This window comes from Epinephelus moara, chromosome 15 (assembly GCF_006386435.1).
Source record: "Epinephelus moara isolate mb chromosome 15, YSFRI_EMoa_1.0, whole genome shotgun sequence".
NCBI classification, from domain to species: Eukaryota; Metazoa; Chordata; class Actinopteri; order Perciformes; family Serranidae; genus Epinephelus; species Epinephelus moara.
In genome coordinates, this window is record NC_065520.1 from 9,034,755 (window position 1) to 9,062,073 (window position 27,319).

At 41.0% G+C, this 27,319-nt stretch overlaps 3 protein-coding genes across 5 annotated transcripts in view; 1 reads left to right on the forward strand and 2 right to left on the reverse strand.

Annotated features, from left to right (window-relative positions):
* The window catches only part of hpxb (hemopexin b), a 6,010-nt gene extending 1,721 nt beyond the window's left edge, over positions 1–4,289 (forward strand). Inside the window, exons 4-10 of the mRNA XM_050063224.1 lie at positions 94–254; positions 338–491; positions 772–987; positions 1,096–1,188; positions 3,288–3,418; positions 3,520–3,667; positions 3,835–4,289. Of these exons, the coding sequence (XP_049919181.1) occupies positions 94–254; positions 338–491; positions 772–987; positions 1,096–1,188; positions 3,288–3,418; positions 3,520–3,667; positions 3,835–4,061 (1,130 nt within the window). The 3' untranslated portion in view covers positions 4,062–4,289. The remainder of the gene's footprint in view (positions 1–93; positions 255–337; positions 492–771; positions 988–1,095; positions 1,189–3,287; positions 3,419–3,519; positions 3,668–3,834) is intronic.
* A 10,061-nt stretch (positions 4,290–14,350) lies between these two features.
* LOC126401794 (gap junction alpha-3 protein-like) lies at positions 14,351–22,453 on the reverse strand. The gene is made up of 5 exons (XM_050063298.1): positions 22,314–22,453; positions 19,853–19,914; positions 18,283–18,371; positions 16,765–17,327; positions 14,351–15,631 (listed from the first exon to the last, which is right to left on the reverse strand). Exons 3-5 carry the CDS (start codon positions 18,349–18,351, stop codon positions 14,794–14,796), a joined length of 1,470 nt encoding a protein of 489 aa, XP_049919255.1. The 5' UTR covers positions 18,352–18,371; positions 19,853–19,914; positions 22,314–22,453; the 3' UTR covers positions 14,351–14,793.
* A 3,285-nt stretch (positions 22,454–25,738) lies between these two features.
* LOC126401867 (gap junction beta-6 protein-like) overlaps positions 25,739–27,319 on the reverse strand; it is a 5,438-nt gene continuing 3,857 nt past the window's right edge. The window contains exons 5-7 of one of the 3 annotated variants that reach the window (XM_050063391.1): positions 26,575–26,723; positions 26,277–26,483; positions 25,739–26,153 (exon numbers count right to left, since the gene is read on the reverse strand). In XM_050063391.1, the coding sequence (XP_049919348.1) occupies positions 26,063–26,153; positions 26,277–26,483; positions 26,575–26,723 (447 nt within the window). In that variant the 3' untranslated portion in view covers positions 25,739–26,062. Of the gene's footprint in view, positions 26,154–26,247; positions 26,484–26,574; positions 26,724–27,319 lie in introns of all 3 variants that reach the window. The other 2 variants (XM_050063392.1, XM_050063394.1) reach the window with 2 other exon arrangements.

Genomic DNA, 27,319 nt, shown 5'->3' on the forward strand with positions numbered 1-27,319 from the left:
CACATATGTATACACACACACACACACACACACACACACACACACACACACATGTATATACATATTCAAATTAAACTGATGTTTTCTTTTCAGGTGGCCACATATGGATGGGTTTCCATGGTCCAGCTCATCTCTCCAACGAGTCCTTTAAGGAGCTTGATGACATCCATCACATCGGCCATGTTGATGCTGCTTTCCGCATGCACAGTACAGATCCCAATGCAGAAGACCATGATCACATCTATTTCTTCCTGGTATGATCCACAGATACTTTAATTCTGTTAAAAATTTAGATCGAGAGCAAGGTCTAGACTGTCCTGATACTTTTGATCTCCAGGATGACAAAGTGTTCAGCTATTACAACCACACTCTGGAGGAGGGCTATCCAAAAGAGATGCATGATGATTTTCCTGATGTCCCCGATCACCTGGATTCTGCTGTGGAGTGTCCCAAAGGAGAGTGCCCTGCCGACTCAGTTCTGTTCTTCAAGGGTATGTTGGCATTCACTGCAAAAAATATTCATCTCACTAAATCAGGACTATAATTAAGCTGTAAAATAGTGTTTAAAATAAAAGAAACAATGGAATCAGTTTAAGAGAGAAGAATTTAACAATGTTTGACTGAACCAGTGGGTTATCTCAGTATTATAGGGATAATTCTGCCCCCTCGTAGAAAAAATTAGCTGTAGCAGGAGTGTATTTTGTCATAATGTTTTCATGAGCACACTGTGGAGCTAAGTGGTAAATCAAACTATTAATTTCACCCCCACAGGACATGATGTGCATGTTTTTGATATTGCCACAAAGACAGTGAAGACCAAGACATGGGACAACCTGCCAGTCTGCACCTCTGCCTTACGCTGGCTGGAGCACTACTACTGTTTCCATGGACACAACTTCACTAGTTTCCACCCAGTGACCGGAGAGATTACTGGTAGTGACTACCCCAAGGACGCCCGCAGATACTTCATGAAGTGCGCCAACTTTAGTGAGTTTATCCAGAAAAGAACTATCAAATTGATTTTAAATCATTTTGTACAAGAAAAAGAAACAGTCTCTTTTGGGTTAATGTGAAATCTTCTGTGTTTGACTGCAGGTCATGGAGGTAACTACGCAATCCCAAAATGCAGTGACGTCAAATTAGATGCCATCACCACTGATGATGCCGGCAAAAGTTATTTCTTTTCAGGTAAAGTAAAAAATAAATAAATAAACCAATAGAAAACATGAAAATAGTCTTGAAAGGAATAGCCTTTTTCAACATTTTGGGAAATACAGTGGTCTATTTGTTTTTAGAATTGAAATAATTAAGCATTAAGCCAGAGCCAGGAGGCAATTAGCTTAGCTTAGCATGAATACTAGAAGCAAGCAGCAACAGCTAGCCTGGGTTTTGCCAAAATTAGAAAATACAAGTAGTTACTTCACAACCATGGCTGTATACGGGGAACTGGATACAGCGTTGTAGGCAGGACCCCGTTCATTCCTGTGAAAGCTGCTCAGTGGCGCATGAAGCCAAAAACATTTAACTGCCTCGTATAAATTACACAGATGATCAGTGCTGCTTAGGACCATAGATCAAGCACACAGGCTTTTGGTTTAGCTGTCCGCTAACTTGATTGGGGATAAAATGATTAAATTGTGCAGCTCTTCAGGGCTTTCCAAATGTTATCAGAACAATGAATCAAATTCTGATAATAAAGCGAACCATTTTTTGGGGGTTGGGACGTTCAAAAAAATGTATCCACTGATTCACAGATGCCTCTTTCACAATGTAAGTCTATGGGAAGAATTCTTTTTGGGCCCCACGGCATCACAGGACAGACTCAGAAGTTGTAATTCCACTGTTAGGCCACTATGAAAATTGGCTTCATTGGCTGGCGCACTCCCGTGGCACCTGCACCTAACGACTAAATATCCAACCTGCGTGACATGCGTTAAATGCAAATTAGCAAAACTTACCATGCTAACATGCTAAACTAAGATGGTCACCATGGTAAACATCATACCTGCTAAATATTAGCATGTCAGCATTGTCGGGAACTGCCCATTGGTTCGACAGCCCATTGGTTCGACCATATTAAACCCATTGTTCCGAAGTCCGTTCCGAAATCATCATGCCCTGTGGTTAAGGTCTGGTTAGGTTTAGGCACAAAAACCACTTGGTTAGGGTCAGGAAAAGATCATGGTGTGGGTTAAAATGAAAAAGAAAGTGACAAACACATAAACCGTGAGCCTGCTCCGCCTCAAGCCGGTCGCGGCGCATCATACGCCCGCCGCAAGCTGTTCAGCACCGCGGACAGTCGGACTAATGGGATATCCAACCAATGGGCTGTCGAACCAATGACATGGACCCGCATTGTCAATGTGAACATGTCAGCATGCTGATGTTAGCAATTAGCTCAAAGCACTGTTGTGCCTGTGTACAGTTTTGTAGCCAGCAGCATCACAAACAGGACATGATGTGTTAATTAGTGGGCTGATTAATAGAGGTCCTGTGAGAAGTAGTTTTTAATTTTGGCAAGGCTAGTTGTTTCCCCCTGTTCCCGCGGTCTTTATACTAAGCTGAGTGCTGTAGGGATGATGTTTATCTGTAGGGCGACCTGGAAGTTAGCGTCGCCCTGGTTCTCTGCCCTGGGGTTTTTACAAAGGAGTTTTGATTATTGCAGAAGCCAAGACCTGAGGCAATAATCCAGCAATATCAATCTATGGTACGTACACATTCTGTTCAGCAAGATAAGTAGATGTACCCGCCAAAGGTAAAAAGCTAACGTTTAGGCTATAAAAGGTGTACACTGAGGTCGCATGACTTAACCTTGCCCCCACAGCCTGGCTGTAAAGCCATGTTCGGTGTGATGACGTCCTGTGGTCCGATTTAATCACTTTTTAGCAACCGCCTTTTTTAAGACGCATTAAAGCTGCAAAATTCAAGAGAAAGATATTTCCTGACGTATTTTCTGTCAAAACATGAAAGTCTCTTGAGCTTGTGTTAACATCTTGTTTCAAGCATGTAAACAAAAACACATCAAAAAACCCCCACTGACTTTGAGACAAGGGAACCAGAGGTGCAAAAATGAAAACTAATTTTCGCACTTAAGGATTCACTCCTGCAGCACTTTATTAGGGAGTGGTATTGATCCTCTTATGTAACGTTTGGCAAAAATGTAAAAAAACAAACAAACCCATATCTCCTAATATGTCAAACTATTTCTTTTGGATTGTTTGTCCTGTGAAAATGTATTTCGAGCTTGCTGTAAAGCTTTCACTAAGACTTCAGTTCAATCTGCTCAGGCTCCATCTACATGCGTCTGGACACCCACCGTGACGGCCTGCACGCCTTCCCAGTCACCAGGACATGGAAGGAGGTGGAACACGGGGTGGACGCCGTCTTTTCCTACAATGACAAACTCTACTTGATTAAGGTAGACCTTGAAGTTACCACTAAAAAAATCTTGAAAAACCTCAGACTATTATCTATCTGCATTAAAGTTGAAATAATTCCTGGTCTGTCAAACACCTGCAGGATGATCAGGTTTACATCTACAAAGCAGCTGCTCAGTACACCCTGATTGAAGGCTATCCTAAAACCCTGAAGGAGGAACTTGGCATTGAGGGACATGTGGATGCTGCTTTTGTCTGCAATGCTGAACACACAGTGCATATAATCCAAGGTAATGTAACAGAATGCTTATTTATCTTTTTTGTGAGTTTCTTTGTTCTGAGTATCGACAAAACTCAGGCGGAAAAAAAAGATCAAGATAAAAACAAATAGTACAGGCCTAAGGGTTATGTTTGCTCACAAGTGACTAACAAACACATATTTTTTTACTTCAAACAGAACAGCACCTTCGTGATGTCGACCTAACTGCCACACCCAGGGCTGTGACTCAGGACCGGCCCTTGCCCTTGTCCGGCATCCATGCTGCTACATGCGATTCTCAAGGAATAAAACTGTACAAGGGCTCACAATATTACAGCTTTGACAGTGTCATGTTAATGACTATGGCCAAAATGATCCCTGAGGCCCACCCTATTACCAATGAACAAATGGGATGTAAAGATTAGGAGTCAGGGATGAGAGAATGTTTCACAGTCATCTGCTTACTTTTGCTTAAACTCTTCATTCCCCTCCTACACACAAAAGAGTTACATCTATCCATCCAAGCATACTGGTAGTGTGGAATGGAAGTCATTTGTGAAGTGGGGAGTAAAGACCTAAATGTAAGATCCTGGAATAATCCTCCCATGCATAGTGGAGTTTGAGTTGTTCAATGAATAAAATGTGGGAAGCTACTTGTGTCAGTTTCAGTGATTATTATCTTTATTATAAAAAGAACATTTAGAATTTGTTTGATATTTTTAGGTTGCACATGTGAAACTGATCAAAAACAGTTGTGAGGAACAAAATCCAGATGACAGCGTTTGGCCACTAGAGGACCTACTGTACAAATGAATGTGTCCCAGCAGAATAAAATGAGGGGATTAGATTCACTGTAAACCTGAGTCAGCTGCAGTAACAGAGTCGAGATGCAGACACAGACTGAATGTGTGAACATCTTGAGGAGCAGGCCTTTTTGCACACATCACATTGAGACATTTCACCATATATATCCAGGTTGCAACAGTGCCTATTTTTTCCCCAGGACATCTGTGCCATGATGATGTCACACTGGATGGGTACTTGTGTACAGGGTTCTGTGCATCCTTAAAAAGACATTTGAATTAATGAATGAATGATAACACTGAAGGAATTCAAACCAGGACAAGTTTCAGATGGTTTTAATCTGCAATCCTCTCTGCTAGACACCATTTTTTCTGAGTCTTTTTTTGTTTCGTTTCTGGCCGGGCTGCTCAGAGCAGAGGATCCGCTGTCTGCTACCTAGTTGTCACTGTACATGTGTAAAACTGGCTATTTAACCAAAAGTTTATGGCGTGGCTGAAACCGTTAGAAGGCAATGCATGAGTTTTTAAAAATGACACAATGGAAAACAAGGCAGTGGAATCTCACATACACATTAGGAAACACAAAATTGCCAAGAAAACTTGTCAACAAACGCTGGATGTTTCCCAGTTTTGTTTTACCCTTGTCTCCACCACCAGACAAAAAAAGTCTTGTTTTAATGTTATGGTAAACATTTGGGCAAACTGTCCCTCACCCAAAGTAACTGATGTTGCTTCATGTGTTTTTTCTTTTCTTTTGATTTTGGTTGTTGTAAAATTGGTCTTAAATTAATTCAAAGTGGCACTGAAAAGTCCTTAATCTAATTTGCCATAAGCTGTAGGAACCCCGTGTGTAGTCTACATGCCTCATTTGTGAGTTTTTGGTCAGCCCAAACATCCCTCTGTTTCCCTTGAGTGCTGCTACAGTGTGAACATTAGGGGCACACCCTCTCCACTTAAAGGCTGGGCAGCACAGATAGCTAAGGACAGCAAATCACTATCAGAAAGCTGCATGTTCACCGACACTCAAAGGAAATAATGCTCAGGTAACATCAGTTGCACATGTAGCTCTGTGCACTTGTGTGCACATTGCAGCATCTTTGTCTTTTTGTGATCCCTGTCCTTATTTCTTGGCACATTGGTGGACTTGTTCTCTCCTTTACTCATGTTACACATGAACCATTTCAGAGGAGATGTGCTGTTAAAGGAGAAGAGGTCGTTGGAGACAACATCACATTCAGCCGCAAAGTTTGGCAGCTCAGAACAACTGAAAAAGGCAACTCCATTCCTGTGTTGAGCTTTTAATGATTTCCATTGACGAGTTGCAGGTGTGTGGGAAAAGGTCTGCGGGCAGGTGTGATGCTCCTCGTCGTTGGCCTCAAATTACTGGTGGCCACAACTGTATTTCTTGCAAAAAAAGAGATTGGATTCCTTCAGTTATCACAAGTGACCCTGTGAGCAGCCATAGTGCTGCATAAAGCATAACAGACTTCATTTTCATGCAGACTGAGAGTGAAGCACTTCACCAGCTGAGCCACAACAGAATCCCAGATAGATTTGCTCCTGATAAAAACAGAACATTTTTTGATGTCCTCACTAAAAAAATAAAGTCAAACATTCCAGTGTCCTATAATATATATATTTTAATTCAACTTTAAATCAACCAAGCATTCAAGAACAAGGCTAATATGGTATTTGTCGGCTATGTGGTTCATTGCTTTATTTATCATCTGCATGTGTGTGCTGGTGTTTTTTAAATCTGTCTGAAAGACAAAAAATCAAAATCAACCTTCCCATTTCCACCCTCCCAAACTCAAAGCGTTCATGGCCAAGATGTCCAAAAACTGTTGGCTATTTTATTTAGGAGTCCTGGTCTCTGTCATTATTATAATATACAGTATTTTAACAAATGCTCCATACTCATATTGGACCATGTGGACCAACAGCCTGCAAGAGTCCAGAGGTCGGGACGGCATTAGCAGGCATTCAAGCCCTTTTCACTCCCTGGAGAGGTTTTTGTTCAGCCAAAATCCCTGGGACTTTCAGCACGCATAAAGGAAGTGCTGGCCTCAGCACAGCTTAATGGGCGAGGCCATGGGGACGGACACACACACACACACACACACACACACACACACACACACACATGTGCATATAGAAACAGCACTGCACATACACACATGCATAGCAGACAGTACAGACTGTTTTCATCTCACACACACACACACACACACACACACACACACAGAGCTGCCAGCCATCACATCATATTAATAAACAGACCTATGATAATGCTAAAACAGTAAAGATGCAGTTTATTTTACTTTATTTTGTTTTGTTTATTGAAAAAAAAGACCTTCGCCTAAGGTAGACATTAGGAAAAAAGAATGGAAAGGATTCATCCTCTGGAGAGCATGAATCTGATCAATTAATTCAATTCCAATCTGCATATAAGAATTTGTCATGGACAAATTTTGGCCAGAGAGTGGTACGACAGCAAAGTGCACAGGGACACCAAAAACGTGTCACATCCAGTCATTAGTTTTCAGTGTCTTGATTTAAGGCGGAACTAATGTTGAATAAACCAGCAGACATCGTCATGTTAAGGCACTATCTTGTATTGTCGCTCCAGTAGCACAGCACAATTGCTATGTTTACATGCATAAAATATTCTGTTGTTTTTCTTTCTTTATTCCAAAAAAACCCCAATATCTTCCAGAGACCTGAACTTTTGTTTGCTATGCTTTTTTAAATTTCTCCGAGCTATTTGGGATCTGTAGGACCCGATAAGTATAAAAACCTAGACATTGTCAACAATAATAAAGTCCCAATGTCCTCATAGGAGTACTTACTAATTAGCAGTGTCTTAGCTTGTTATTGTTGCTAAAATTGGTCAAATTTGTTGCCATGTCAAACTCCAAACATTACTAATCATAAATAAACAAGTATCAACCATAAAATGTGATCAGGTTTTGGGACCTTGTCCACTTTTGTGTCGGCATCAGCTGTGGACTCACTTGGCAGAGATGGCTGCCATCTTGTTCTTACATGGATTAGTGTATTGTGCTCTTACTACCACAAGATGGCACACTAGTGTCCACGAACGAGGACAACAGGTCTGAGTTAAGTAGAACAAAGTATAAGGTCAAGTTAACCCAAAATGTGATGTCCTCATATGAGGTCACAGGGTTCCAGGAGAACACACCCTCCGTCTTTCATTCAATCGACCACCTTCTTGAAAAAGTTGGCATTGCAATATTTGCACATATCCAAAAACCTGTTGATATCCAAGTTTAAAAGTGGGTGTGTCTCTCCTTCTGAACAGAAATGTGGGCTTTTCTTTTGAGCATGCATTTCTACCCCAGCCTTGCAAACTATTGGTTAGTTATTTTGTGTATAATGTATCCATGACATCACACAGAGCTGACCGTAAACAGGCAAGAGGCCGTATGTCACAAATTGCAGTAAAAACCTGAACATTTTTCGAACTAATGGGGCTTTGGCGTTTTGGGCCGTCGGATCAATAGGATGGCACCATCTTAATAGGAAAATGCTACATTTGGAAAAAGGCCGAATTCGGAATAACCAAACAGAATGTGCTGCTTACACGACCCACATCAAATTCCGATTATTTTCATATTCAGAATAATGATGGAATATGGACGTGCATGTAAATTGGAACACTTAAAATTCTTAGTCAATTTTGAAATCATGAGTCATTGATTTCACACAGAAGAAGAAAAAAAGGAGAGAACATATCAAAATAGAAAAAGCTAACCATGACAGTAAACAGGTATGGTACAAAAAGTTTATTCAGTAACAGTTCTGTAAACATCTGAGGTAAATGAACATTTACATCAACATGTTCTTTAACAAAAGGTTCAGACGCAAGGCACTTCTCTTCAAAGACAGTCGTTTTACAACGGGAGTGATAGCAGGGGTTGTTCTTCATTTCAAACACGTGGGAGTCTGTGTCCCTGCTTGTAGGGGCGCCGTAAAAATCCCATTACACAACTTCGGTTTTCCATCGTGGGATTTTTTATTCAAGGCACATCCGTGGTGTGAAAATTGGAATAGCCAAAAGTCTCTAAATCAGTATTCAGGACAGAAAAGAACAATCACTTTAGATTAATGTCTTGTCCATCCCAGGTCTAATTTGAGCATGTTATTTCCATAAATAAACAAAAATATGTTAATATCCCTCCCCCAAGGACACCCTTTTTCTTTTCTATATATAATATCCTCATCTCCTCATAACAGTGGTCTATAACTATCTGTGCAAATCTTTATCTACATATCAAAGTACTAAGAACAGCTTGGAACAATAAGGTTATGAAAAACATTTCAGCAATAGAAAAAAGTCAAATGAACCTTGTTCTCTTTTAGAGACGAAGCTCAATGTAACATCTTTTGGTTGGAGCCATGATTTTAAGGGTAGGGGTGAAGCAAAGCTCTTTAAAAATCCATCATGTATTGTGATATCTTTGGCACAAATATCTTTGGTTTGTTAAATATCTTTGGTTAAATCTTACACATCATGATTTATTAATTCTTTTCTAAAAAACAGATGATGTGCTTCAGCTGCCACAGTGTGCTGAAGTTGTTTATTGGCACCTAAGTTTGATCAGAGACATGTAAACATTTGACAGCAAAGTCAGTAAACAGTATAGATTCAGTTTATGGTTCATCCTGTCTTCAGAGAATGTATTGGACTTTGGTAAAAAGTGGCTGATGTACCATAATTTAAGTGCCTCTTATTGCATCCTGCTTCTCATTGGTCACCTCTTATTTAATAGCTAAATGGCTGCATTCATGACAAGCTGGAAATTTTTAAATCAAGAGTTCCACAAATGAATCTTGACATGCTACAGATCTCTGTGCCAAAAGCCTGGTTAATGAAGTCACAAACTTTCTGTTCATACTCAAATCAAAGTTGAGCTTCATAGCGCAGCTGAAGGAGGACCACACAGTGATCAAATGTAGCAAGACATTTTCTTGCCAGTGCTGGAGAGCACAGGTGGAACACATACCACTAACGATGGCTCTGTTTGATTTGGGTGCTTCAATTTGCCATGTGAGTGAGCCAAACAGCACAACGCATGTCCCTGCAACAGGAAGAGCTGAATGAAATGCAACAATTAACAGTGTTCGCAGGCTGGACCTGTTAATTGTGTACTAGATGCATGAAGCTTTAATTTTACACCTGTTGTTACTCCACAACAGAGAAACCAAAAGTTCTCTATAGTGATAATAAAAAATGAAATTAAAGAAATAATAGATAAAATACAACCCAGTTGCCAGAAGCAAATCTTGGCATTTTATATTTCTGCAAAAAAAAAGAATATCTTACATTTGTACATCTCCTATTTGATGAAGTCCGGATTATATGTATTTGAGCCAAGGTACTTCACATGAGGAGGAGGGGATGGAGGATGGCGTGATACCAAGGCGAGCTGCCAAACAGCTGACAAATCACTTTTTAAGACCAGCAAATGTGACAAAAGCAGTTATTTTTTTAACAAGACATCGGGACAAATCTGATCATGTTTGTGGCAACAAAAGTGAATATTTTTTAATGAGGCATTGGGGCATGTCCACCCGTGTTTTTTTGCGACCAAACTGGGTATTTTAGCCAAAACATATTTTTTTCCTAGCCTAAACCAAGTGGTTTTAGTGTGTAAACTTAACCACATGTTAATCTAACATATTCTCACTCCCAACTTGTCATATGCCGACGCTTTGTCAGTGGCCCTACACATCAAACAATGATGCTTTAGGTATCCCTCGAGCGTCAGTTTTGGATGCTTAGGGATGGTGTGTCAATTTAGGCTCAATACCTGTCTTGTGTCTTTTCAAAATAAACTTTTGTTTTTGCAGGAAATGTATAGTTTCCACTCGCTACATGCATGAAAGTAGGCACAAACTCCATTATAAGGTTTGCTTCCTCATCTTAAGGCAACAAAGTACATGGTTGGGTTTAAAAAAATATACTATTCTTGGCTTTAAATGAGTATGTTTGTTACTAACATAGTCTAACATCACATGACATATGTCACATACCTTACGTGACATATGTCACTGGCGTAATATGCTACACATACTTGCACACTACGTTGTTATTAAAATGACTCAATTGATTGACTCAATTGATTTCACATGGTACATGGACAGTGGACAGTTATTTGACCCATCCACCCATCTTGCTCTTTATACTCCGGCAGTTGCTTGAAGTGTCAAAAAATGCCAGCCCCAAAGGGTGCCTCTATGCGTTATTATCTGACGCTGAGGGCCACTGAACAAGAATTGGTATTTGACGTGTTGGTAGCTTAACCAGGTTAGTTAATTACAGCATTGTCACGACATAAAATTGAAAATTGAAATGTAGGAAATGTGTGTGATATCTGTGGTTTGCAGAAACATACGATGCCAACATTTATTTTGGTGGTACCGCAACAATCAGCTAGATATGTTTAGGGAATAGTTGGGTTGAGTAAGGTTGATCCCACTGTCATACCTGTGCATTAAATATGAAGCTACAGCCAGGATACAGTTAGCTTAGCTTTGCATAAAGACTGCAAGCAGGGAGAAATTTGAAAAAAGCCACCAAACTATTCCTTTTACAATTTCATATGTAAAAACATTGAGGATACTAGTTTTGTTAATGTGCAATAATTAACAGCGTTAATAAGGTGTGATAGATTTACAATATGCAATTGACATTAGCAGTTTAGAAGTTAGCCTCAGTGCTAATTCTGAGCTACCTTGATTTACTTAGGCCCTGGCTGTTATAGCCAAAAGCTTTGAATGATTATTGAGCTCATACACATTTTCCAAGTTACCTTGAATGCAGATGGGCAGCATTCCTGGAACAGTGATGAGACCAGTTTTTTAAAGATTATTTTTGGGTGATTTTTGCCTTTATTGATGGGACAGCTAAGATAGACAGGAAAGGTGGGAGAAAGAGGGGGTAGACACACAGCAGAGGGCCACAGGTTGGAATTGAACCTGGCCCTCTGCAGATGACTCAGCTTATATGGGGGGCACACCCTACCAGGTGAGCTAGAGGTCGCCCCGCATGTCTTTTAATTTGATTTTTTCATTTTATATACTTTATTAATCCCCAAAGGGAAATTCAATTCGCATATGACCATTTAACAGTCAAACATTAATCAAGGCACTCTGATCAGATCTGACTCAGCATGACAGTCTTCTTCTACGGTGATCAAACCCAGGACAATGTCGTGGGTTATTTACCTGATGGTAAAACATTTTACCAGACCTGGACACAACTATAAAAACAATGAAGACTGTGAGATGTGGTTGAAAGCTTCAGAAAAAGCAAGTGGACCTTGAGTTAAGATTATATTGCCTAACCACAAAAACAACTTTTTGTTTATATCGAAATGTTAACATAGTCAATCAGACTTTTTTTTTTTTTTTACTTTAGTTTGGGTATTTTGGTTGTTTAATGCTAATTCAGGCACGTGTGATGTAATTAGTACGTTTCTAGTATTCTAGTCGTACCATTTCAAGTATCTTGTATAATCATCTATCTGTTCAGAAGTAAACACAAAGATATACAAACCCAAAACGCTGTTTGCCCCAAACCACTATCCTTTGTTAACTTGCTAATGGGGTGCACTTTTATTCCTGAATGAAAACATTAACAATTTAATTTGATGAATTAAAGCTGTTGGGAATTAAATCAGCAATTTATGTTTTGGTTTTTTTTTTGGCAGGAATTAATGAGAAGAACAGGAAAAATGAACATTCCTATGTGGGATGTCTGTTAAGAACTGACAGAGAAATAAAAGTTAGCACTTTTTGAGATCATATTACTTTCTCTTTTTTGTTTCAAAAAATCTAAAAGCTACTGTATAATCTACAGCTAGTCTAGAAAATTAACTCCTACACAGAACAGCTAGGGGGGAACTCGACAGTTCTGTAACACACTGCAAACACAAGCATCAGAAAGAAGGTGTACTGGTTTTATGCTCTGTTCAAGCTGCAAAGCTTAGAATCGCTGTAAATGTAGTTTAAGCCCTTGATTGTGTACTCTTTTGAAAAAAATTCTTATTAGTGGCGCCCCCAGAATTTTTTCATTGGGGTGGCCAGATGGGGCCACTGAAAACCGTGGGGTGGCACACCTTGAGTTAAGGAATCACATAGTGATATACTTTGGTGTCTTATCTTACAGTTCATGTTATTATCTGATGTGCAGAGACTGATACTGGTACAGTTAACATTTTGAGTTCTTGTTTTCATGTGTTTGTATTTTTTCATGTTAGGCAATTCATTGTTCTTCAAATAGGCTGGTTTTAATTTTCCTTAAAAAGACAAACATGCAGCTTTAATTTGAGGGAGTACATTAATTGTACAATGAACAAGCCCTTTCAAGTTTAGGGGAGACTCATGGGTACACACAGAACCCATTTTAATTCTGATACCTTGAGGTGAGAGTTCAAGGGACCCTTTTAAAAATGGCCATGCCAGTTTGGCCAGCCTAAATTCGGAACATTATTCATCCCCCTTTCCAACAAGCTATGCCAACATGGTTGGTACCAATGGATGCCTTGGGTTGTCTAGTTTTACAAGATGCCACTACCTTTACGATAGCTTAAAAATTAGCACACAACAGCCTCTGAAATTCAGCTATGTCGGCCTCTACTTGTTTTCATCAGGAGGGGCCAGTGGGGAGAGCAGGAATTGTATCAGGGTGGCCACCATGGCCCCCCCTTAGGGGCGCCACTGATTCCAACTTTGGATTTTTGCATAGTGACCTGTTGGTCAGAAAACGCTAAAGCACTTTTGGCGTAAAAGTCTCTATAAATTGCAGCTTGACCAGAACTTTTTAAAATGCATCCTGTGGTGCCTATCAATACTATTATCATTATATATTTACATATTTATATACTTTATATAGTTTACCCTGATGTAACTGCAGAGATGTCATTTTGTAAACACTGAAACATGATTAAGGGACCCAAACACACACACACACACACACACACACACACACACACACATACACACACACAGCCTGTGAAGCCTAAGGACCATGTCTCAGGGTGGGACTGCTTCATTGCTCTCCTCCAGTCGTCTGCTCTGTCCTAACGTCAGTGCGTCCCTCTCTTCATTGAAACTACAGGCCGGGTGAGCGTACCGTACACGCAGACAGACAGGTTCAACGCGACACATGGACTGTTCAGCTCCATCATCACGTCACAAGAAAAATAAAAATAAAGAAACAAAAGTGCAAACCTCTCCTCTGATGTCTCCCAGCAAAGAAAGATAGATGAAAATAAAAGAATATAGTATTGCTGCCTCTACGCTCCCAAACTCATTAGTTAGTCCAATCATCATCATCATCATCACCACCATCATCATCATCATCATCATCACTAGAACCTTTCCTTATTTGTGTCTGTGCTGGCTATATGTATATATACGGTGTATGTGTGTATGTGGGTGTAAGTGTTTGTGATCCCATTTCATGGGCGTATTCCTCCCGTCCAACCTCTCCAAAGAAGAAGTGAGAGTATGGCCAGTATGGTAAGCAGCAGCCATGTTGGCTCTTATTTTCTCCCTTTGTGTCAAGCAAGTCATCATTTAAAGAAAGAATTAGGTGCTGTAACACACCCTCTGGCAGCCATGTTGGAGAGCTTTGGCTGAGAAAATGCTGATTGTATTGCTTCAAGGAATAGTTACAATTTTTTGTGTGCTAACATTTCAGCTAAAACCATGAGTTGATTAGCTTAGCAGAAAGACAGGAGGCAGGGGAAACAGCCAGCCTTTTTATTTTTATTACTTTTTCCTTCATCCTTTTTTTAGTTAGTCTTAGTCTTTTTTAGTTTGAATTGGCTTCCTTCCTCCCCTACACATATCCACTGAGCTTTATGATAGTGTGTCGTTTTAAGTGTGCGACAGTGTTGCTGCTGCGTTTTCTAATAACAATTTTTGTCATTTAAATTTGATATGAATAAGTATGATGCTTCTGAATATTGGATGGACCCACTGTGTGCATAGCATCTCTCCACTGCTCTCCAAAATAACTCCAGATGTGTTGCTAGGAGATTTCTGCAAAGCCCCTATTAGCTGATTGATGTCTTATAAATTGAGAAGATTGTGTCTGGCCAAACTCTCGTTAATCCCTACTTCTAGTTCATAATACTGAGATTAAAATAAGCAGCTGCCTCCAGCTGAATGTGGTAACACGTTTTGCACGTTTTCCTTGCAGGCATGTCTTTTGCTGGAGGCCATGCTTGTGTGTGGTTTTATGCTGTTGTGGAATAAAATGTAGGTTTTCTATGTGAACACAGCATGTTTGTGTGTAGATGTGTGAGTGTGTGTGTTTTAGCTACACTGCCAGGTCATCAGGGCGAGCTCGGACGCCGCTGCTCTTGCTGGCCCGACTTGGCTTCCGGATGTCTCTCGCAGCAGCAGGAGGCTTATGCATCTCCGCCTTGGTAACCACGGTGAAGTCGTCATTTGGAACCATACAAGGTGATGTGTTCTCCTCATCCACTGATGTCTCCTCCGGTGCGATCGGGGAAAGAGGGGTGTGACGAGGGAGTGTAGGAAACATGGAGTGTTGCTCCCCTTGTGGAAGTGGTGGGGTGGCCTCCTCATGAGGGGAGGAGGAGGCGGAGGTGGGAGGAGAGGGAAGAGGAGGAGGGTAGGAGGAGGAGGATGAGTTTTTCCCATCCAGGTTGTTGAGCTCCAGTGCCATGTTGTTCCAGTTCTGCTCCATTGCCCTCAGCTGCCCGTGGCTCCCAACACGCACTCTGTCGCCATAATAAGAACTGGGCAGGGCCTCCAACAGGAAGTCATCTGGGTGGAACACTGTGCCGTCCATCTTCAGTCTGGTGGTGTTTGGACTTACGGGGATCACTGCAGGGGAGGCTTCAGTTGGACTGCAGGCTCCTCCCTCCGCTGCTCCAGCCCCCACGACATTCACGCTGGCGTACGCTGGCAAACAGTCGAGCACTGACGGAGAGGTCTGCTCAGGGATCGTCTCTGCGTCTCCAGGCTCGTCTCTGCCCAGCATCAGCGACTCGCTGTCAGGTACAAACTCATTGGTGACACCCTGCTTGACCTTCTTCCAGCCCAGGTGGTAGATCTCCAGCAGGTTGAGGGCCAGCGAAACACAGGCAACCACCAGCATGAAGATGATGAAGATTGTCTTTTCAGTGGGCCTGCAACAACAGATGGACAGAGACAGATTTAATTCACAGAAAATGTATGAAAAAATAGCATCACAAAGGAAAGGAAATGCACAATATTTTACACACATTTGTGATGGGGTTTTTTTTTTTTTTGGTGACAATGCTTTTTATTTGAACTGACTGTTCCCAACATGCCCAACAGAGCAATCATTGCTTAGCAACAAGGCACAGCCAGCCTGTCAGGCTTTGGTTTTTGCCACATGTTGAAGATAAGTGCTTGGGGACGTTGCATACACACAGTCTGTTCAAAAACTGCCCTACAGCAGCTGCGCTGGTGTGGGTGTGTTGTTTAATGCTGCAATCCAATGTACTCAAAACTTGGGAAAAAACAACCTCCAACACGGAAAAGTGCAATGGAACGGTCGTTCAAGTGACCAGTTGGAGTGGGGCCAATTCCAAGTGCGAAACTTGTGCAAGATCCATCTAGCCTTAGTTTGCTGACAGAAACGCACCTGACGTCACAACATGGTGGCACACACTGTAAACTGAGCAGAAAGACCTTTTAATCAATTATTTTACTTTATGTAGTGTTTGTGTTGTGAAACGTGCTGTTACAATGTTGTAGCTGACATTTCAATGTAGTTGATTTAGGCTTGATAGAAGTCTTTACGAGGATGTGTATCTCTTTCTCCGTCCAAATGAATACACCCAGCAACGTCATGCTATCGGTGGTAGTTCACACTATCAATTTACAAAATTACAACTTCTGACTTACAATGGATTGCAGCAAAATGTACCAGTAAGACAATGAAGTGCGATCCGGGAAGTTGGAGGAACCGATTAATGTGTTTAAAGGCTTGCAACAAGCCAAAACACTGCACAGTGAATTATAATACTGCAACATTTCAGCCGGGACTTCTCTGTCTCCTTTTGTGGGAAATCAATGACCAGTTGTTTCAGAACTTTCAAACAATAAGCATGGTAAATCACTGTGAATGGCCACTATGTCGTGCAAGAACAGAAAGCTTGGTACGTGTAACAACAGTAACTACGGGGAACAGGGCTAGATGAATGGTCAATTTAAGCAAATGCACGGAGTAATATGAAAACATTTTTGCATTGCAAATGAACAAGCACACAAAGATAAAATGCTACTCTCTAACCTGGAGATGAAGCAGTCCACAGTATTGGGGCAGGGCCAGCGGCCACATTTATAGAGCGGCCTCAGGTGGAAGCCATAGAGGAAGTACTGTCCCAGGATGAAGCCCACCTCAAACAGAGTCTTGAAGATGATGTTGAAGATGTAGGTCCTCAGTAACGCCCCGCGGATCCGGATCTTCCCGTGCTCATCACGAATTGGAGGCTTCTCCTTTTTCCCACCACCACCTCCTCCTCCATCCCCGACCCCGTTGTGATAGAGAGGGTCGTGGTCCTCCTGGTGCCGTCCGGCCTTTCTGAGCTCCTCCTCCCTCTCCCTTCTCTTCTCCTCCATGCGGACAATGTGCAGCACATGGCCCAGGTAGATGAGGGTGGGCGTGGAGACGAAGATGATCTGCAGCACCCAGAAGCGGATGTGGGAGATTGGGAAAGCCTCGTCGTAGCAGACGTTCTCGCAACCAGGCTGCTGCGTGTTACAAGTAAAGTCAGACTGCTCGTCACCCCAAACCTCTTCAGCTGCTGCGCCCAGCACCAAGATGCGGAAGATAAAGAGGACGGTCAGCCACACCTGAGGAGGAAGGAAGGGAGGGTTAAAAAACAGAGCAGGTAGCCAGATATCCTAGGAACTCCAGCTAAACTTAGTGTGGCCAAAGTCAGCTGTGCAACCCTGTCACCGGGCAAGAATGGTGTCTAACTATTGTCCATGTATCTCACAAAGATACATGCATTTGTTTTTTTCATAGCAATAATATTTCTTGGTTTCTAAGAGAGGGTCGATAATGAAACCATGTCACCATCTGGCTGTCTGCCCCACAGCCGCACTTTTTGGCGCCCAACTGGGAACATTTTTTGCCAGGGACACGATGTCACCATCAGTACAATGCTTGCTGGATACCCTCTAATACGACCCACAGGAGCATTTCCTGATATCGCACCCTTAACGCTGTCATACCTAAACACCACAAATGATTGCGGCTTCAAACACATGATTAACATTGAGAAATGTTGAGGAAAGTACCTAGTTAGGTTAAGAAAAAAGATCATTTCATTTGGGTTGAAATAAGTACACTTGTTATTAACATAACATGGTGTAACTTAGGTGACATACGACACAAATACCACATGACATACTACATTACATAGTTATAATAACCAAGGCTGACTTTTCAGTCTCCTGGGTGATAGTCCTGTGTTTTTTGACCCACCTGTCCACCCTGATATCTTCTCTTCCCAGATTACCTAGTTATGTATACTGTGTCACCTGACTTCCTCCTTTACTCCTGTCATAATTACTATGGCCATTAGAGGTCATTGCCTAAATATAACTGTACATGGGTCATAATATGCTGCTTGTACAAACAACCTATGTGGTAGCATTTTCGAGGAGGACAGTCCTACAAATTACCAAGAAGATGGTAAAATATTCTAAATTGTGGCCATTTAAGGATAATGTGAGAATGAGGGGTAAACTTAATGTGATATCATTTAACATTCATCGAGTTAATCAATAGTCAATCAGTCACCTTTCCAATCACAGTGGAGTGTTCTTGAGCATTCTCCAGCAGCCGCCCTAGAAAGCTCCAGTCACCCATGCTTCACTCGATTATCTAGCCTGGAGAGGAAAACAAGAGTGTGATGAAGAAGACAAGACGTAAAATGAGAGGAGACGCAGGAGACAGAGAAGAGAGCACAAGTACTGTCTGGAGACAGAAACCAGAGATGAACAGATTGTGAAGTGATGAAAACTTTTCCAATAGTTTTCTTAACAAAAGGCTAAAATCACTGCACTTTGTCTGTAGCACTCTGCAATAAGCCCATTGGTTCCCACTGAAGAAAAAACATTTAAAAACTGGGTCACATATATACTTTTATTGTGAAATAAAATATTCAGCGGTGGACTAATACACACTGGGACTAATGATGGCACCAGAATGGGATTGACTCAAAGGAATGCCATGTTCATTGTCCCTCGAGGCAACAGCTTAGCTCTTTGGTTGATGATAGGTCACTGCCTACCTAAAAGTTACGATAGTTTATAACAAATTAGTTTTAGGAGACTCATTTTCACCAGCTCCATGACTACTCTGTACTGAACACCTTTTCAGTAATAGAACAGACTAGGATCCAAATGAAATTTCTATTACATGTTTTTAGGTCAGAAGGGACAACAAAATGCAACCTGATCTCACTCTCAACTCGTCAAATACTGACACTTGATCAGTGGCCCTCGGCATCAGATACTGACACACCGAGGCACCTTTTAGAGGCGATGTGGGATGCACCGCCATTTTTTATGCACCAAACAACTACCATAGCATAAAGAAAGTCCTCCTATGACGGGTTGGAGGAGAGATGGATGGGTCAAACAATCTCTGGACTTTCATCTCATAGCCCTTTGTTCCGGTCTTGTCCGTCAATTAAGTTATTTTAATAACAACATAGCGTACTACGCCAGGGATGTACGCCACGTGATGTTATCACATTAATAACAAACATAATTATTTTAAGCCAAACCATTACTTTTTTTTCAAAACCTAACCAAATAATTTTGGACCGACATTTGTACAGCACCCTTCCAATCATTGGACCAGTCAAAGTGCTTTTTACACCACTAGTTACGTTCACCCTTTCACACACTGGTGGCCAAGGCTACCATACAACCACACACCGATGGAAGCATCATCGTGAGCAATTTGGGGTTCAGTATCTCTCACAAGGATACCTCGACATCGAACCGCTGATCTGCCGATAGGTGTACAACCTGCTCTACCTCTGAGCCACAGCCGCCCAGGTGTTGGCAAGGCTACCATTTTGTTCTCTGAACCTAAGGAAATTAATCTAAAACAGTTTTTTTTTATACCTACATTCTAAGTTTGTTTTGAAAAGAGACTGCATGCATTTAACAAGTGGGAACTCTACGTTTCCTGTGAAAACAGATGTTTTTAAAAAAAAGACACATTGCATGGAACGAGTATAAACTGACACGGCATCCCTGAGCATCCCTTGACATGCAGAGCTGCTGACGAATTGCATTGCTCTTTGACAAATTGGAAGTGAAAAGTATCAAAATAAGGAAAGGGAAGGCAGACTTACTAAAATATTGTTGTGTTGTCAGTGATAAATCCATCGACCAGAGATCAGAAGAAAAACTATATCTGTAAAGGAAAGACAGAACACTCTTGTCAACTTTAAAGGTCATTTTCAAACAGAAATCACACAAAATTCTCATTTATTATTCTCACTTATTCTTCATGAGCCACTAAAATAATAAACCAGAGCCAGTCAAAGTTTGAGATCTGCACGGAATTTATCGTAGCACGCAACAAAACCTCATGTTTAGTGACTCTCTGCCTACTAAAATAAGGACTTGGCACTAAAATTTGTATGCATTCATCCATCACAAAATATAGGGAGGACACTATGGTTGTGGTGCTTTTATGAGGAAGCTGACCTACTGAACATAAATCTAAAGATAGATTAAAAGTGTATCCATACATCTGTGTGTCCTCTGCAGATGTAGATGTATGTGTATTTATGAACGTATGGAAAAAGTGCTTTGTGATTGCCTTTCTTACTTTATCCACATATACATTTGCTTGCAAACGTCCATGTATTTGTGTGTGTGTGTGTGTGTGTGTGTGTGTGTGTTGCAGAGCTGGCTGGCTAGTGGACAATGGCTGGCCATCTGTGGGAAGTGAATGAGTGGATAACAGGTTGTCCCGGTTGAATGCTGGACTCATCACATCCCAGGAATGCTGAGGAGGGCAAATGTTTGCCTGGGATCGACTGATATGTACGGACTCGCAAACACACACTCAAAGTTACAGTAACACACACTACGCCACCAACGTGAGGCAATGAAACTTATATTTTACTTCTAAAATAAAAGTTACGATCACAGCTTCTGTCCTTTTTACCCTCACTAGAAGTAAATCAGCAGTCTGAAAGTCCATAAAGGAAATATAATAGTCTTAATGAAGTTGAGTTCTGTTAATTCCCTTTACTACAATAAATGTTCCAAAATCGATCTCAACATATTCAAACATCTTTGCTAAATTCACAAACGTTCAGTGACTTTTCCAAACCTTAGAGCTGAACGAAGGGAGAACAGTCTCAGTAAATAAATGGACTAGTTACTGTAACTGTCTACTGATCTCACAGCGGCATGTGTACATGTACATGATGTGTTGACGTGATGAAATACCATCTGTCACGACAGACAATAGCGAAGCTGCTAGATGGACATTGTCCTGGCTGGGGTGTGCTTTTGATGGATCAGAGGTCTTTGTGCTAAAACAGCCCAAACAGTTAACTCTTGGCCTGCCGCTCGCACCCTGAAAACCTTTTTTAAGATATGCAGACAGTGGCAATGTTGAGACCAAAGACTAGTCTGTTAATAAAGTCAGCCTGATTTTGGTTAAATGCACATCCATAAACATAATATAAGTTGGTCAGATGAACCGAGGTAAGCTTAGATAATGTCAGGAGCTGGGTTACTCCATGAGTAATGTTGATTCTTGGAAGAAATGATGCTACAGATTAATAACAGCTCAGGGTCAGCAAGTGTGCAAGGGTACACACAAAGTGCACAGTGTGTAAAAGTGCATAAAAAGATTTTTAACGATGCATAAAAGTGTGTAGGCATGCTTAAAATTGCACAAAGGGATGTAATGAATACAAAGAATAAATAAGTATAATGTTATATATAATATGCAATACCATAAATGTAAATAAATGACTTAATGTGTGTAAAAGTACAGAGCAGCACTATAAATGTAGATAAAGATAAAAGAAGGCAAACTGATGGAAAGAGTTCATCAGCGTGTCCAAGTGTCCAGGTTTTGGACCCCAAGAAAGTAACATCCATCCCAAAACATCCCAGAATAAACAGGGAATATGGTAATGGTCATTTTAACAAGAGAATAGTTAAGAGCAGCAATGTGTTACTATGGAAACTGCAACAAAAAAACATTGGTTGCCCATTAGGAGCACTGGTTTTAAGCAGGTTGTGTACATTTTAAAAACATATAGTAGTATTAGCCAATGATAAATAATAAAATGACATATTTATTTTTATATTGTAAATTGTGATAAATGCAAAATTGTGATTTTTGATGGTTTACCAATCTAGCTTCTTTGAATAAATACAAAAATGACCAAAATGTTGCTCCAACACACTTCATGAGGCAGATTAAGAGAACAGGGTGGCTGACACTGAGAAGACAAGCTGTCAATTGGCATTGTAGGTTAGCTATAATACATCCTAACTGACTGTCAAGGGCTCAGGTTGATGTGTTTTAATTGATTATAGTAAAGGAAATTAAAAAAAAAAAAAAAAAAAAGGAATTTCAAAGATTTTATGTTCAGTTTTTATCATAAAAAAATTTCCTAAATCAATTCCTGAGATATTAGTGGCTTCCTGTCTGCCGTCTTTCCCACAGTGAAGTGAACGCAACATGAGAGGTGCTGATAATCCAGCAGGTGGAAGGATGATAATCCCTCCTCTTCCCTCCCACTCCAACCAACACCATCACTCCAGCATCCACCTGCTTACCGCTCTCCTCTGAAACACGTCTCCCTCCCGGCAGCGCGCTTCTTCTTCTCCTCTCACTTTGTTTCCTCCTCCTTCTTCTTTCTTTGACTCCCACGGGAGGGCTCGAGGCGACCAGGCGAGGAGTAGGTGAGATTAGTGGGAGAGGAGGGGGAGGGAGAGAGACACAGAGAGAGGAGTACAGAGAGAGGGGGAGAGAGAGAGAGAGAGAGTAAAAAGACGAGAGGCTAGTCTAGTCTAAAAAAGAGCGCGTGTGGAACCTGTCCCGCGAAGGCGAAGCGCAGCGGCTGCGTCCCGCGTGGCCAAGGCCATCCGCCACTGTCACACATTGGTGTCCCCGTGTATGGGGCGCACGAGGGGGGTTGTGGTGGGGGGGAAGGTATGTGCTTGTGTGTGCGCGCACGCGCGTGTGTTTGTGTGTGTATGTGGAGGTATGAACAGGGGGCAGAGACGACTCCATCACTTCACTGACAGGACAAATTTAATACCACTTTAAAACTGTTTACAACAACTGCTACTACTATTACCAGGCTACTACTACTACTAACACTACTATTACCAGGCTACTACTATTGCTACTACTACTACTAACACTACTATTACCAGGCTACTACTACTACTACTACTACTACTACTACTACTACTACTACTAACACAACTATCACCAGGCTACTACTATTGCTACTACTACTACTACTAACACTACTATTACCAGGCTACTACTATTGCTACTACTACTAACACTACTATTACCAGGCTACTACTATTGCTACTACTACTACTACTAACACTACTATTACCAGGCTACTACTACTACTAACACTACTATTAGCAGGCTACTACTATTGCTACTACTAACACTACTAACACTACTATTACCAGGCTACTACTATTGCTACTACTACTATTACCAGGCTACTACTGCTAAGGCTACTACTGCTAACACTAACACTACTAACACCACTACTACTACTGCCAGGCTTCTATTATCAGGCTACTATTACCAGGCTACTACTACCAGGCTACTATTACCACTACTACTATTACCAGGCTGCTACTACCAGGCTAAGTATTACCAGGCTACTCTTACCACTACTACTACCACCAGGCTACTACTACCGGGCTATTACAAGGCTACTACTACTACTACTACTACTACTACTACTAATACAAGTCTACTACTACTACTACTAACACTACTACTATTACTACTACTAACACTACTACTATTACCACTACTTCTACTACCAGGCTACTATTACCACCACTGCTACTACTACTACCAGGCTACTATTACCAGGCTACTACTACCAGGCTACTATTACCACCACTGCTACTACTACCAGGCTACTATTACCAGGCTACTACTACCAGGCTACTATTACCACTACGACTACTACCAGGCTAATATTACCACTACGACTACTACCAGGCTACTACCAGGCTACTAATACCACTACTACTACTACTACTAACCACCAGGCTACTACTACCAGGCTACTATTACCACTACTACTACTACCCGGCTACTATTACCAGGCTACTGCTACCAGGCTACTATAATCACTACTACTACTACCAGGCTACTATTACCAGGCTACTACTACCAGGTTACTATTCCCAGGCTACTACTACCAGGCTACTATTACCACTACTACTACCAGGCTACTATTACCAGGCTACCGCTACAGCTACTACTACCAGGCTACTATTACCACTACTACTACTACCAGGCTACTATTACCAGGCTACGTACAAGGCTACTATAATCACTACTACTACTACCAGGCTACTATTACCACTACCAGGCTACTATTACCAGGCTACTATTACTACTACTACTACCACCAGGCTACTACTCCCAGGCTACTATTACCACGCTACTGCTACCAGGCTACTATAATCACTACTACTACTACCACCAGGCTACTATTACCAGGCTACTATTACCACTACTACTACTATCAGGCTACTATTACCAGGCTACTATTACCAGGCTACTACTACCAGGCTACTATTACCACTACTACTACTACTACTACTACTACTACTACTAGACTACTAATACCAGGCTACTATTACCAGGCTACTGCTATCAGGCTACTATTACCAGGCTGCTACTACCAGGCTACTATTACCAGGCTACTACTACCAGGCTACTATTACCACTACTACTACTACTACTACTACTACTACTACTAGACTACTACTACCAGGCTACTATTACCAGGCTACTATTACCACTACTACTACTACTACTACTACTAGACTACTACTACCAGGCTACTATTACCAGGCTACTATTACCAGGCTGCTATTACCAGGCTATTACTCCTCCTACTCCTACTCCTCCTCCTCCTCCTCCTACTACTACTACTACATTAAGTCTATATTATTAAGTCTATATATTTATTATAACCACAGAAGTAGCGATATTGTTATTAGAAATACCTCATATTTAGCAGTACCCTAATATCTGATGTAAAGTTGTACTGGAAATATACATCTATGTCAAAAGGGGATAAATGAAAAAAAAACAACAAGTCATTTAACCACTGGCGCCTGATATAATTGCAGTGGGTGCCCACGAGTCTCCCCTGAACTGGAGAAGGCTTGTTCCCAGTAAATGTTTTGTTCCTGACAATCAATTTACCCCCTCAAATTAAAGCTGTGTTTGTCTTTTTAAGGAAAAGGACAACCAGCCTATTTTAATCGCCTGACGTATAGATACATAACACAATAAAACAGGATTGTTGTGTAACTCAAAATATTAACTGTACCAGTATTCGTCTATACACATCAGATGATTTATTAACTGTAAAATAAGAAGCCAAAGTTTATCAGTATGTGATTCCTTACTTCTCATATTAACACAGTTTTCAACTCGCCTAAACACTACAAAAGCATAACATCATTTCTAGAAAGTCAGTCATGGCTTTTGGTTTTGGTGTGCCGACCAATAATTTTCCGTGGCTTCTTCTGGCCACCCCTGTGAAACATTTCTGGGTACGGCACTGTATTAAACAAAATAGAAGTGAAGTTATTTTGCAATTCCTGCATAATTTTACTTCTGAATAAGTAGGCTATTAAGCTTTTTAAGCCACAAACTGCTTCACCATGGTCACTTATTATGGGGTGACATCACCTCTTCACCAGACATGTTTTGTGACTGTCCCTCATAGGAGGAGACCATGGAGCTGTCAGAGGTGGTGCAGTTGCTGCTGGCCACCAGCAGAGGTCAGCAGAGGTTAATACAGTGGATCATTTGATGCCTCTATTGTCAATGAAAATACGTGTGTTGTCCTGTTCAGTCAATTTCATTCCAATACAATACAAAGTATTCCCTGAGTTAGTAATTTTAGATCTCCAGACAAGAGCATTATTATTATCATGTCATTATTAAATCAAACTATTGGACTGAGACACAGTTACGATAAGATGAAACTTTATTTGAGGTACATAAAGTAGGAAATGGTGAGTGTATTTATATCCAATTAACTCAAGTACTGACAATTAAGAATTGACATACAATCTCAGACACTACAGTATCATGTAAAAATACAGATTTGAGTTGACACTGATTCCATCCTCTCCACCCTTTGAGGTTACATTTAAGGTATCATAGAAAATGTTCAATGAGTCCTATTTACACACGGTTTGTCATTCACATGTGTAGCACCTAAGCTTTAAAGATTTTTAAATCTTTGGAAAATCTTTCTTCTGCATGTATCGCCCACCTTGCTGCTGCTTCCTCAGGTTGAGACGAGTAACTTCTGGTTTGTCTTATTCTGCTCTCTGCTGGATTTTCTGCATGTTTTCCTCTCCTTCTGACCACTGAGACTCCTGAAAAAACAAGATGTGACATGTGGACTCAAGGCATTTCTGCATTTCAATAACCCACATGAAAGATGGAGGACTTCAAATTTTAATTAATCACCTGACTGTCTGACTGATTAATACCTCTACCTAGTGACAGCCTTGGCAACAAGATATGCAAGCTCAGCCATGTTAAGGACCATGCAGATAGAGGAGGAGGTGGCCATGAAAATGGTGAAGATGGTTTTCTCGGTGGGGCGTGAGATGAAGCAGTCCACCAGGTTAGGACACGGCCACTGGTCACACTGCACCAGCCGTGGCATCTGGAAACCATCGTACACCACGTACAGAGCGTACCTGGAGAGACAAAGACACATACTGTGTGGAGACAGGAAGCATCTGATTATAGCAAACCAGAAATATTATGGAAAAGAGTGGCAGATCCTACATGAATCCTCCTTCAAATAGCAGCCTGAACACCAGGCTGCAGGCATATGTCCACCAGAGGGCGCCAGCTATAGGGAGTCTCCGTTTCTTTAGAGTCTCCAAGTCTTCCTCCTGGCCTTTGTTGCTGAGGAAAGCAGCTCTGCCAGAACCCTGTCACACAAGATGACATAACATGACATGACAACACAACAGAGAAAAAAAACATGATAAAACAAGACATTACAAGATAAAACATGACATGATGAAGTAAGACATGGCAAGATAAAACATGACATGACAAGATAAAGTAAGACATGACAAGATAAAACATGACATGATATAACATGACATGACAAGATAAAGGAAGACATAACAAGATAAAACATGACATGACATGATGAAGTAAGACATGACAAGATAAAACAAGACATGACATGACAAAACATGGCATGACAAGATAAAACATGACATGACAAGATAAAGTAAGACATGGCAAGATAAAACATGACGTGACAAGATAAAACAAGACATGACAAGATAAAACATGACATGATAAAACATGACATGATAAAACAAGACATGACATGATAAAACAAGACATGACAAGATAAAACATGACATGATAAAACAAGACATGACATGATAAAACAAGACATGACAAGATAAAACATGACATGATTAAACAGGACATGATAAAACAAGACATGACATGATAAAACAAGACATGACAAGATAAAACATGACATGATAAAACAAGACATGACATG